This window comes from Poecile atricapillus, chromosome 10 (assembly GCF_030490865.1).
Source record: "Poecile atricapillus isolate bPoeAtr1 chromosome 10, bPoeAtr1.hap1, whole genome shotgun sequence".
Classification (NCBI taxonomy): Eukaryota; Metazoa; Chordata; class Aves; order Passeriformes; family Paridae; genus Poecile; species Poecile atricapillus.
Window position 1 is genome coordinate 14,666,750 of NC_081258.1, and position 12,189 is coordinate 14,678,938.

General features: G+C 50.2%; 1 protein-coding gene across 3 annotated transcripts in view; it reads left to right on the forward strand.

Moving 5' to 3' along the window:
- Window positions 1-2,005: 2,005 nt before the first annotated feature.
- PLEKHG4 (pleckstrin homology and RhoGEF domain containing G4) overlaps window positions 2,006-12,189 on the forward strand; it is a 90,504-nt gene continuing 80,320 nt past the window's right edge. For all 3 annotated transcript variants that reach the window (XM_058845660.1, XM_058845661.1, XM_058845662.1), the window contains exon 1: window positions 2,006-2,716. In XM_058845660.1, coding sequence (XP_058701643.1) covers window positions 2,714-2,716 — 3 coding nt within the window. In that variant the 5' untranslated portion in view covers window positions 2,006-2,713. The remainder of the gene's footprint in view (window positions 2,717-12,189) is intronic.

The window sequence follows — 12,189 nt, forward strand, 5'->3', positions numbered from 1 at the left end:
TGAAGGAGCAGAAGCTTTGGCCAGCAACTGGAATAGTCCCAAAGTACCCAGGCTTGTTACCCAGGCTGCTGATTACCAGGCTTTTTTGAGACTCCAGATCTCTATTTGGAGACTGGTCCCGCTGCAGACCCCAGGGAAATTGCAGTGACCTGTTTGCTGGATAAAAATATTTGTGTGCAAAGCTGATACAATTACTTGTGTTATAATTTTTGGGGTTGTCCTGTGCAGAACAATGAATTGGATCTGATCCCTGTGGGTCCCTCCCAGCTCAGGATTTCTCTATGATTCTGCAATTTGGGTTAGCCCTGGGCAGCCATGGCCTCTTGAAAGGAAACATACATGTAATGCTGCAGTTGTAGAAACAGTACATAAAGCTGTTTCTACACTTTCCCATAAAACATCTGGGCATGAGACACATGCTGGATCTCTTCTACCTCCTTTTATTCTGTGATGGGATGTGCCTCTAACAGAAATAGCCTGGTAATTCTGATAGCACAAGGCTTGTCAGAGCCAGTCATGTGCGTGCTGCAGAGGCATGGGTCTTGGTGCTCCCTCCTCTTTGGGAGTGGGCCAGTCCCTAGGGAGACTCCCAGCAAGCACCTGCAGGAAGATATTGCAAAGGTTAGCCAAATGTAGCCATGCTCATTGCCTGGGAGATGTGCTGGGGGAATAGATGAAGGGCAAAGCCACTCTGCAAATGTAGCCTTGTACAGACCCTGAAAGCTGTGGTCAGAGACTCTGCTGGGGAGGTATGCCAGGCTCCTCATCCTCCTGATATGAATATGAGGAGGAAAGAAAGGCTCTCTTACATGCAAAGACAAGATCTAAGATCTCAAATTAGCTGTTGCAGATGACAACAACTAAGCTGTGCCTGTGCTGCATTGTTAATACTTGAGGTGGCAGGGATGCTCTCCTTCACCTAGTTTGGCATTAGCAACTGCTGTCACCTGACATGGACACTGCCTACAGAGGCAGTGCTGCTGTGGGGGAGAAGGTGACAGGCTGTTCCAGGCCATGGGGGAGCCTCTGAAAGCATGGGCTTTTTGAGAGCCAAGTGCTGAACAGTGGGGCAGCTGCTCAGCTCTGGTCACTGTTGGTGTCATAGCCCCTTTTCACAGGACATCTCTTTGGCTTAAGGAAATGCAGCAGCACACCAAGCAGCTGGTGGATTGAATGGTTGGCTTTGGGGCTGCTCAAACTCCCGGTTGCTGGCTGGGTCTGGAAACATGTGAGGAGGCCATCATATGCAAAGGGGTTTTAGGGCAAACTGTTGTCAGTCCTCCCTGGGAGAGGTGTATCTGAAGGTGGTCTTGAGCTGGACTAGCTGGCATGGCCTCTGCTGCTGACCCTGTGAAGCAGGGTTTGGGAAGGATGTGGGATTCTGCCCCTTGAGCCAAGGGAGCAGAGGGGCTGGTAGCAGTTGCTCAGTCTTCAGCAGGCAAGTACCCTGTGCTGTTCTACTTGTCCATACAGGAGAAGTCTTCCCTTCTGCTGTAGGTCCTCACATCCTGCCTGAGTCACCCTGTCTTGGGGATGGATTGGTTTGTGTGACCTCTCCCATAAGTGGGGACAACCAAGTTCCAGCACTGTGAACTCCTTGACAGAGGGTCAGTCCCAACCAAGGCTGCTGAGACCGTGCACTGCTCAGGCTGGGGAGGCAATTTCTGGTCCCAGGCCCAGCATCTCGTGCCCAGGTTTTGCCTGTGTGTCACTTCCCGCCCTGCTTCCCGTTACACAAAGCCTTCGTGTGTCAGCAGATCCTGGGATGCCCCGCGGCACCTGCCTCTCTCCTCTCTCTCCGCCTCTGTGGCTCTGCTCTTTCCCATTGTCACTTCTGGAGGCTGCTGCCTGCCTGTTTGGTGACCTTCCGCACTGCTCGGGCAGTATTTTGGCCCCTGGCCATTTCAAACAATTAATGGAGGGGTGGAGAAACTAGCCGTGTTAAATTACTTCCACCTTTGGGAGGGGGTGAGGTCTCTACGTCTCTTGCCTGATCCCAATGCAGTTTGTTGCTGTTGCCTGAAGCGGTCACTGCTCTCTGTTTTCCTTCTAGAAGTTAGAAAAACAATATTTCAGAGCACCCTCCCTGTATTTCTCGGCATTTTACTTAACCTGCGCTGCCTCAGGATCTTGTGGAGTGGAGAAGCTTTCCTGGACTTAGAGTAAAAACAAGCCGAGAGAAGGCAAGCGGGGGAAGATTTTGCTGGAAACCTCTGGGAAGCTGGAGACCTTGGGATGCCTGCCTTATTTTCCTCTAGCAGCTATTCAGATCTTCCCGGGAGAAGGCAGCTCCCTGCCCCGGCTCGTCGGCACTAAGCGGGTCTGTGCGGCGGCCCAGGCGCTCTGAGGGACGCGGAGAGCAGCGATGCCGAAAGAAGCAGCCCGGGAGCGCTTCTGCCTCTGCCCGTGTGCGTAAGGCCCCCGCAGGGCTGGGGGATGCGGCACCCTGCTCTCTCCGTGCCCCTCTGCCGTCTAGCGCTGGAGTTGGCTGTCAGAGAAACCTTCGAGGTCCCCTGCTCAGCCCCGGTAGTGTCATGAGTTAGATTAGTTGGAGCTGTGCTGGGGGCGGTGAGGGCTTGGATTACAGTCCAGAACTCAAAGTGCTTCGGTGGTTCACGTCGGAGGGGAGAGGAGACGCCCCGTCGCACACATGGAGGAAAAAGAGAAGAAACGCTGTCTTTGGAAGTGAGGGGGAATAAAGGAGGCCGGGAACATGGTAAGGAAATCTCTGCGAAGAGCTGCTGCCCTGGGCACGAGCAGGGCTGTGCGGGACGAAGCTGCTCTCGGGGCAGCCTGCCTGGAGCCAGCGCACGGCGCTAATGCCGGGAGTGGGAAACAGCTCTTTTGGCATTTCCCGTTACTCGAGTGGCACACTGTACCCTTGGTGCCAGTCCTGGGCGGTGGCTGCAGGGACACAAACTTCTTATTGGCCCTGACCCCTGCCAGGTGTCTATCGGGCTACAGCGAGAAGCTGGATTGGGTCAGTTCGGGCAGAGTCTTGTCTTTTGTGCTGGCTCTCCTCCTGCCCTCACTCTTTGCCAATTCTGCTCTGTAGCTCTGGGCATTGCCCTCTTGCAGAGCCTTTTCTCCAGCCCAGGGTGGGCATCCGGGGAACCCCTAGACCTGGGCAGGGACGTTCCTTTTCAGTGTCAAGTTCTGCACATGGAGATCTTTGTTTGGAGAGGGGAAAGGATGGTGAGCCCAGTGGGCAGCAGAGCACCCAGACTCCTTGGGAGTGGCTGCAGGGCTGTCCCCTGCCCAGCCACACTGGCACTGCCCTGCACACAGAGGTGGGATGTCAGTGGCTGGAGGGATTGCTGGCCCTTTGGTGACATCCCACTGAGCACCAGCCTAGCTTCTGATGGTTTGCTCCTAGGTTCAGGCTGAGATCCGTGTGTCCAGCAGCCCCAAATCTTCTGCAGGTGTCCTGCTATGTTATGGGCTGCTTCCCCACAGCAGAGGGAACAAAATCCATGAGGAGGACAAGCAACTTGCATTGCTGCTGTGCATGGCAGTGACTTGTTCTTTAAAAGTTCAGCTTCTGAGCCTTTTCTTTCTTGAGCAGAAATTTGGCTTTCATTGAGGGATGAGTTGAATTCTGCAAGTTGACCCAAGTTTATAGACCCATGTATTTTCCATTTACCACCCTCCAGCTCCTCTGCAGAGAATCCTGTGGTGCTCTTTGCCCTTACATGTCTGTAAGAGCCATGGTGTGCTCTCTTCTCTGTTATTCTGTGGAGGCATCTCACTTCTACTTCTCCAACCCAGTCAGAAGACCTCCTTCCCTCACCCCATGCCTAGTGTGTTCCTGTCAAGTTTTGGTCTATGCAGGTTACATTATGAAGTTGAAATCAAAGGAGAGCACTGCTTGGGGTTGTGCAGGGCTGGGGCCATCCCTTGCAGTCTCGTGGGCTGCATTTTGCCTTATGGGCTGGAGCAGTGCTTGTGAAATTCTGCCCTGGGAGGCCAGAGACAGAGACTGGCTGCTGCTGCTACTCTGCTCCTTCAAGCTGGAGTTGTCTTTCTGATTCCAAGTGCTTCAGCCCCCCTCCTTGATGTTTTTTAATGTGTGATGCAAAAGCTGTCTGAAGCAGGTGCCTTTGTTTGGAGCAGTGCCATGACCAATCCAGGTGGCTGGGCATTGAAGGACCATGTATCACTGCTGAGGAGGGATCGTGTGCCTCTCAGGGGCTGAGTGCAGCTGGAAGGAATAGGAACCAGAGGCCAAGCTGCACCAGACCCAGCAATGAGTGCTGGCCACATTGTGGACACCTCTGGTCCATGGAAGTATCTGTTCTCAATGCTGTGGTAGACCAGTCTACATTTTGGAACTTGCATTTCTGTGAGCAACCAAGTTGTGACTATAGCTTCAAGCTGTTCTGATTAACTTGAGTTTTTTTTTGTGTCCTGATAAATCAAACAAATATTGCAGGCAAAAGATTTGGATCTCAGTGAATATGTGTCAGTCTGTTGGCCTGTAGGAGACCTTCCATAGCCTCCAGCAGCCTGCAGGACTCTTGGAGATGGCTCCTGATGGAGATCTGTCAAGGCACTGCTGCTGGCTGCCCTGCTCTGTGGGGCAGATGATTCCTCTTCATGGGGTTTCAGTGTTAGAGCTGATGTGTATGTACAGGTACATAAGGTTGTGGCAGGTGGGAGACGCCCAAAGCACCAAATGGGTGAGACAGCTTGGACCAAAGTAGCCCACTTCCACTCCAAGTGACTTCTGGAGCTGTGGAAACCCCATGGTGAGAGCAGGCCAGGAGCCTGGTTGGGCTCTGTCTACCTTGCTCACCCATCATGGCTTTTGTGATTTGGGATCTATCTTCATTCTCTGGTATTCCCAGGATTCACCTATCCTGGTACTTCCTGGAAAGAAGTTCTGGTGGCACCTCTATGCTGGTAGGAGAGAGGATGCATTTCAGCAGAAAATAGGGTCTTTCTTTTATCTTCCAGTTGTGTCTTCTCCCAGGGTGGGAAGGAAATGAGTCTGGGAATCACAAAGAGCTTTAAGCATTTGGGATCTTCTTTCTTTATTTCTGTGCCAAAACCATGAGCAAGATGTTGGAACACAGACAAAGTCCAGAGACATAATCCTGAGCACATGGAAGCAGTTAGAAAGAATCTCCTCTGGGGTAATAAGGTTGATAACTTGCATTTTGCCCAGCTTCTTTTCAAAAGCACTGAGCAGGTGAAATGCTGTTCGTTGTAACAATAAAAATAATGGCTAAATGCAAGTGGCATCCAGGTATCTCCTTGCAGAAATTACCAAATATATTCTAGTACCACATGGGAATGGAAGACAGCAGATGCTTACAGCGAGACAAGGCAGGTGTCCAAGGAGGACTCTATGCTGACTATCAGTACTTATTTTTGGAAAACCAGCATCCCGTAGCATAGTCCCCTCTAGCAGTGCTGCTGGGCATCCCCCATGGGCAGTTGGCTCTGAAGGCATACTTTGCCAGCAGAAAAGATAACAACATGAGAGCCTTGTCAGCATCTCGTGGCTGATCCCTTTAGACAAGACAGCCAGCATGTCTGCCTCTAAATTCTAGAGCACAGGCACAGTGCTCAGATCACAGAGCCTAATTTTATAGTTGCATCTCAAATGTAACCCTGTCTGCAACCAATCTGTGTAAAATTTGAACCATCCAGGCCGTGCACAGCCTTAACCTGAGCATTGGTGCTGAGTGTGGGTGGAAGTCATATCACAGAGGCTATGGCTCCTTTAGCTTAGCACTGAAGTGTTGAAAAAAATCTCAGTTGAAACAACCAAGGTGTTCTGCAGAAACTATAAACTGAACCCACCTGTAGGCACTCATACCAGAGCACTTTTTGTTCCTGTTCTTGGCTGTTTATGCATGATGGAACCCCCTGTTCCAGCCCTGCAGAGCTCAGTGTCACCAAGGTCAGAAAAAGTGAGTAGTAGCACCAGGACCAGATATGTTGCTGACTGAAGAGCAGTAAAAAGCCAGGAGAGCTTTCCAGGGTAAAGGTGCCCACTTCCGGCCATGGAATACTCTGTGTTTTTGCACCACTCATAGTACCTGATTTGCAGCTCAGAGAACTGAGTGGACATGCCCTTGTTGATTCTGAAGGTTTGACCATGCTTAGACCTCTCCGCCACACCAAGTGCCTCATCTGTGTTGGCTGGCTTAGTCTTTCATTAAAATATTAACAAAAAATGGGGCCTTTCTTGTGGTAAGTGCTAGTTTCATATGTATCCTATTTTTTGCATCACTGGACAGCAAGCTGAAACTTCCAAGATCAAAGCAGTGCAGAATGAATCTGAAAGTCTTTCTGTCTGCTCAGATTTGCCATCCTGCCATCAGCCTGGGAAGCCCAGGATGAACCTTGCTCCAACTGGTGGATTTGATTCAAATAATTGATTTAAATGGAATCAAATGGCTCAGCTGAAGAGAGGACTTGCATGTGTTCCTCCTGGACACTTGTGGATGTGGTAAAGGGTCTCTGAGTCTCCGTGGGGCCTGCAATGGGGCACACTGTTGTGGCTGGATGGTGGTTTGCACGCTGCAGAGAAGGAAAGCTGCTGGAGTTCTGATGACCTTAGCTAGGTGTCCACCTTGAGCTTTGCAGCCTGTGTTAGGTGTGGCAGAGGTTTCCTGAGCAGGTTCCTTCAGGAGGATACCTTCCCTGAGGCTGCTTGTCAAATCTCAGTGCCTCCCAACAAAACCCCAGCATTGCTGAGCCTCCAACATGGTTAAAAGATGTGGGTTATTTGCTGTCTGTTGTCATCATGCTGAATACATTTACCTTTTGAACAAGGTCCCTCTCATATGCTCAGGAGGCTGGTATGCAGACCCGTTAATGGATCAAGGGGAAAAATGCCTGTGGATGTATTCTCCTTTGTGTTTGGGCTTATAACCACCCACGTTTTGGCATACATCCCTTCTGTGCACAAAGATCTTTTAGAAATTGCTAGTTAAATCTCCACCCTCCTTTGATATGTATGGAAATAATGGGACACGTGAGACTGTTTTCTGTTTGGAAAAAAAAAAAATATCTATAAAGGGAGTAGCTTTAAAAGCCTGTGTTCGCCCCTTTCTAACTGGGGAGTTTAATGAAAGAAATGCCCTGAATTTATGACTGATTTACTTAGATTTCTGGGAGGCATGCATTTAGTGCTATATCCAAATATAGGGGAAATGTTTTCATCTGAATCTGTCCCAGGTTTGCTGCTTAGGGGCAGGAGGAGAACTTGAGCACACATGTGTCTGTTCCCCAGTGAGCTCAGGGAGTCTTAAACAGATCTTGGTCCCTCTGACCAGGTTCACTTCTCCCTTCATCAACAAAGACTGATGCTTCTTGGCATGGCCCATGGCTGAGCTGGCATAACCATGGACATCTCTGAGCTGCCTGCTCTGTCCTTCTGGCTCATCCTTCCTCACAGCTTCCTCCTAAGGGGCATCTGATTACTGGTGCTGGATGCTTTCTCCTATCAATGGTGTGCAGGGATGTGCTCCTCCAAGGAAGGTCCTTCTATACTTACTGTATTCTCATGTACTCAGCCATCCCCTTCTGGAATTGCAGCTCTGCTTCAGAGCAGTTTCTGTCCCCCTCTGACATGGCAGGACTTGTATTTCATGAGCACATGGTAATACAGTGTGTTTAAGGCCAAAAGGAACTATGGCTCATCTGTTATAGGATATTGGGACCGTAGAGTGTTACCTAGCTCCCATATGGAGTCTGTGAGCTCTTTAAAAGAGGATCATTTTTCTGTGGCATCCACCCTCAATTATGAAGGTTGCAAGACACGGAGAATCCACCAGTCCCCATGGGAAGCTGTCCAGCAGCTCATGCACCTTGCAAAGGGAAGGGGTGAGAACTGAACGTGAGTCCAGAATGTGTTGCACACTGGCACAGAACTAATAATCTAAATACTGACCCCATGAAGATCGTTTTTGGCACTCATCAGCTGGCCTGATAAAGGATTATCATTTTCTTTTTGAGCACAGGCGGCTGCCCATCTGTTGTAAGATGCCCCCAGATGGATGTCTGAACACAAGGGGTTGGCTATGGCCTAATGCCTCTGACTAAAAGGTGTTAAAATGAGCTGAACTGTTTGGTGAAGAATTTACTCAGGTTGTTTTATAGCTGGCTGGTATAAAGAAATCTTTCATCTGTCTGGAGTGCCCTATTAGTTGGTACCCATTAGGCAGAAATGAGAAGGGGCACAACATGCTGCTCCTTGGGTTGCTTTGCCAGATGGATGCCAATGCCTTGAGTTGAGAGCAGAGCAAATCCTGTCACTAATAATAGGGTGAATGAGCTCAAGCAATTTATTTTTTTTGATAGCAGGGAGAAAGGTTTTTAGTGCATTTGTAGAAAGAGCCCTATGAAGAAAGGGAGTTGACTGCAATGTCTCCGGATTTGTATAGAAGTGGCCTGTGAAATTCTTGGCTCTGTCTGTGATATCTAACAGGATTTAGCAAGCCTCGCCTGAGCCTGTTGTAGGAACATGACACTTGGAATGTGGGGGTCCCTGGCTGGACGGTGGAGTACAGTGCCACAGCCGGAGCGTCAGTGCCCAAGGCAGGGCAGGCTGTGCAGTCTGGCAGCAGCAGTGAAGAGGAGAGCTCCAGGCGGTCTCGAGGAGGTGGGAAGGTGCACATGGCTAACAATGGGCACTGAAACCATGGCTGCCAGCGCTCACGCTCTTCCAGCATGAGTCTGTTGCTAGGAAGGTTGTTCAAAAGTACCCAAAGCCTTGCAGCACACAGAGTACAACCTGTTTAATTAATTGCATTGTTAGACCTATGCCAGTGATATTTAAAAAAAAAATAAAAATCTGTGCTTAGACAGTTATTTCAGATTAAGAACTTAATCCCTTGATTAAACTAAACCAAAATAAGCTGGTGTCCAGCTGTAGGATGGCGTTTTATACACAGCTCTTCTCATCCATTTGCAGGCCCTTGTTTCACCTGGAAGATGTCTGTTTAAGGACAGGGCTTTGATCTGTTCTCTCAGCTGCCCTTTAGAAACCTGTATCATCTCCTTGATCTATTTCTGATAGAAAGTAACTAGTCTTTGAGAGCAGGGCTCATTTGTTGCTATGGATTAAAGACCAACCTCCTGCTCAGCACATTGAGACTTCGTTAGGGAGCAAGACACCTCCCTGTGAGGAAATGCTTATCTTCATTTCCTAGTTCTTCCCCACTCTGACTAAAAGACAACTTTCTTGGATTGTGGGTCACCCTCATTTTGGCCTCTTTAGTCTACAGCAGTTGTCAGCAGCTCTTCTGATGTGTTGGATATTGCACAGACAAAGGAGAAAGTTACAATCTCTTGTCCAGAAAAGCTGGAGAACAAAAACCTGAAGGATAAAGAGAAGTAAGGTGCATTAGGGGGAAGGTGCTGTATTAGACCCAAGTAAACAGGGCTCTTGGGCTGGGGAGCAGGCTCAGGTTGTCATATGATAACGCCTGTGTTAGGCCACCTGCAGTTTGGTGCAGAGCCAGGGATGTACCTGAACCAGGCTGCCCCTGCTGCCTGCCATTCCCTGCCTTTTGCTCCAGCACAAGGACAGCATTGGTGTCATGCTGCACTCCAAAGCTTGAAGCTCACAGGAGGTCATGCTTCACTTTCAAAGGAATCTGGGGTGTCCCCCCTTGAGTGAAAACAAACCAAGCCTGAGCTTGGAGAGATCACCCAGCTTTGGGCCTACCTTTCCCCAGTTCCGCATGCCCAGACCTACAGCATGCGCAGAACAGGGACCTCGGAGCTGAAAAGCAAATACATCATTTTTCCCTTTGTTTAATTAAATGAGAGATCATGAGTTAATCGCTTCCAAGCGCTTGTTTTCCTGCAGTGCCTGGAATGATAATCCTGTGTGCTGCCCAGTAGGAGCTGCTTTGGCTGCTGCAGCCGCGTCAACACGGAGTAGGGCTGGGAGAACAGAGGGAGGCATCTGGAAATGATTCTCTGAGCTCCGTCTGCAGAGCACCACTCCCTGCAAAGCTGTAGAAGCTGGTTTATCCACAGGCTATGGAGCAGTGCTGCCTGCCCCAGTGCAGGGGAACTGAGCCAGACTACAGCCATGCCCTCTGCAAGGGATGCCATGGTGGCATGCAGAAAGCAGCTTGCTTTTGGAGGTACAGCCCTTCAGCAAAGCTGGCCTGGGTGAGACTGCAACACTTGCCTCCCAAGTGGAACAGAGTGCTGTTCTTTTCTCCCTGAAAAGCTTGAAACAATAGCCCAAAGAGCAGGTAGAGCTGTTCCTGGCTATCTCACAGGAAGGTGGTGTAATTACTGGAGTGGGAATGCCTACCTCTATAGCTGCACCACTTAATAATACATGATTTTATCCAGAGGAAGGCAGGGTGCTGAAGGCAGGCGCCCTCTTCTCAGCCTCCCCCTGAGCCTCAGAGCAAGCAGCAGAGGGGGGAGCTGGCACTTGCTCTGGGAAGATTTTTCTCTCTTGAACTCATTGCCGCTGTGATTAGAACAGCTCAGGAAATGGGGCTGGGAGGGTTCTCCTCTCTGCAGCAATAGAGTGGGAAATCTCAAATTTTGTCAGAAAAACAAGCCTTGTTTTTAGCCAAAGACCTTTCTGAACACAGAAATGTCTCTTTTATTTAAAGGGAAAGCAGCCTGTCTTTCGGCTTTGTGTCAGAAAATGGAAAGGCTTCATGGAAAGCCCAGAGGTCTGTTTTTACTGGAAATGAGGTTTCTCACGTCAGCTGAGAGCTGAGCAGCCCCAGCCAAGTGGTGCAGCACAGCAGCCCTTGCTGGCGGAGGGAGCAGCTAACCCAGCCCTGCTCAGTGCCTGCTGTGAGCTCCTTTTCCCCCAGTCCCAAAGCTGGCTGGGAGCCATGGGCAGGCGCTGTGTTGTGCTGCTTGGAGCTCTGCCTCTCCCCAGTTTTGCTATTATTTCTACTTTCCAGTCTGGGGTGTGGGAGGGTTGGGTCATTTCTTCCCCTCACCTCTGCACACTCTGGTCTCTCCTGTCCTGCCTTTGCACTGTCTTGGCACCTGGGCAAGAGGGGAGAAAGTGGCTGCGTGCAGGACGTGGCCAGGCTCTGGGCAGCCAGCAGAAGGGCGAAGCTGCGGGAGTTGCTGGCAAGGTCTCTGCTGAGCGGGAGCCGAGACACTCAGTGACTCAGAGCTGGGTGTACCACGGGCACCACTCGCTGTGCTCGCAGCCAGGCTCTGCTCCACTGCCCAGCCATGCTCCTTGCTCTGCCAAGCCACGGCAAGCGCTGGATTTAACTGGGGCACTTTGGGATATGTAGTTTCATTCTTTGGCACCTCAAATGAGGGTGTAGGTTTGTGAAAGCAGAGCTGCAAGTTCTTTAACTAAATTCCTGTTGCAGGATGAATCCTCAGCGTGTTACATGGGCCAGCCCAGCCTGCTGGAAAAGGAGCGTTGTCTGCCATAAGTCATGGGTTAGTCAAACTGTTAGTCCGGTCCCACCAAAACAATCTTTTTCAGTAGTCTGCAGACAGCATCTGGGCTGTCAGCAGGGAAGAACTGTGCCTTTTCATGTTCGCCTTGACCAAGACTCAATACTTTTGTAGGTGAAATGAACAAAGTTCTTGGATAATTTGTAGGGAAAATGCTGCCAAGACTTTGTGGTCCCAAGCGGGTCCAGAAGCATTGCAGGCCTCCCCAGCACTGACACACTGTCCTGAGCCACTTGGGTTGCTGTCTCTTGCTTGAAGAGCACAGGTATTCTGATGCTGTGTGAAGTGTGTGTGTAGCCCTGGGGATGATCTCTCTGCTCCCCAGGCAGGCTGACTTTTTGTTCTCCAAACCTGTAGGAGGTTCTCCAGGGTTCAGACTTAATTGGTGAGCAGTAGGTCCCAAAGAAGAAGAAGTTCAGTCCTGAGTCAGAATTAAATGTAGAATGACAGGGGTTCCCAGTGGCTGGAGCTGCTATATTGGTCTCTCCACGCTCACAAAGGTAGGCAGAAAATTCAATCAGTGCACCTAGAAAAGCCCAAGAAGCTCCGGGTTACTCCAGATGCCTCATGATAGGCTCCTCTTCCAAACTGCAGTGTCTGCTTGCACCAGGAGAAGTAGATGTGTCCCCTGAGCAGGGTTGCAACAGCTGCTGGGGTCCTCTTCTGCCCAGGCACTCATAGCCTCATTTCTAATTGACTCCTGGTTTTTGCTTCAGTTTGTGATGGATTGGAACTCTAAGGGCTGAGCAGCAGAGGTTTGCCACA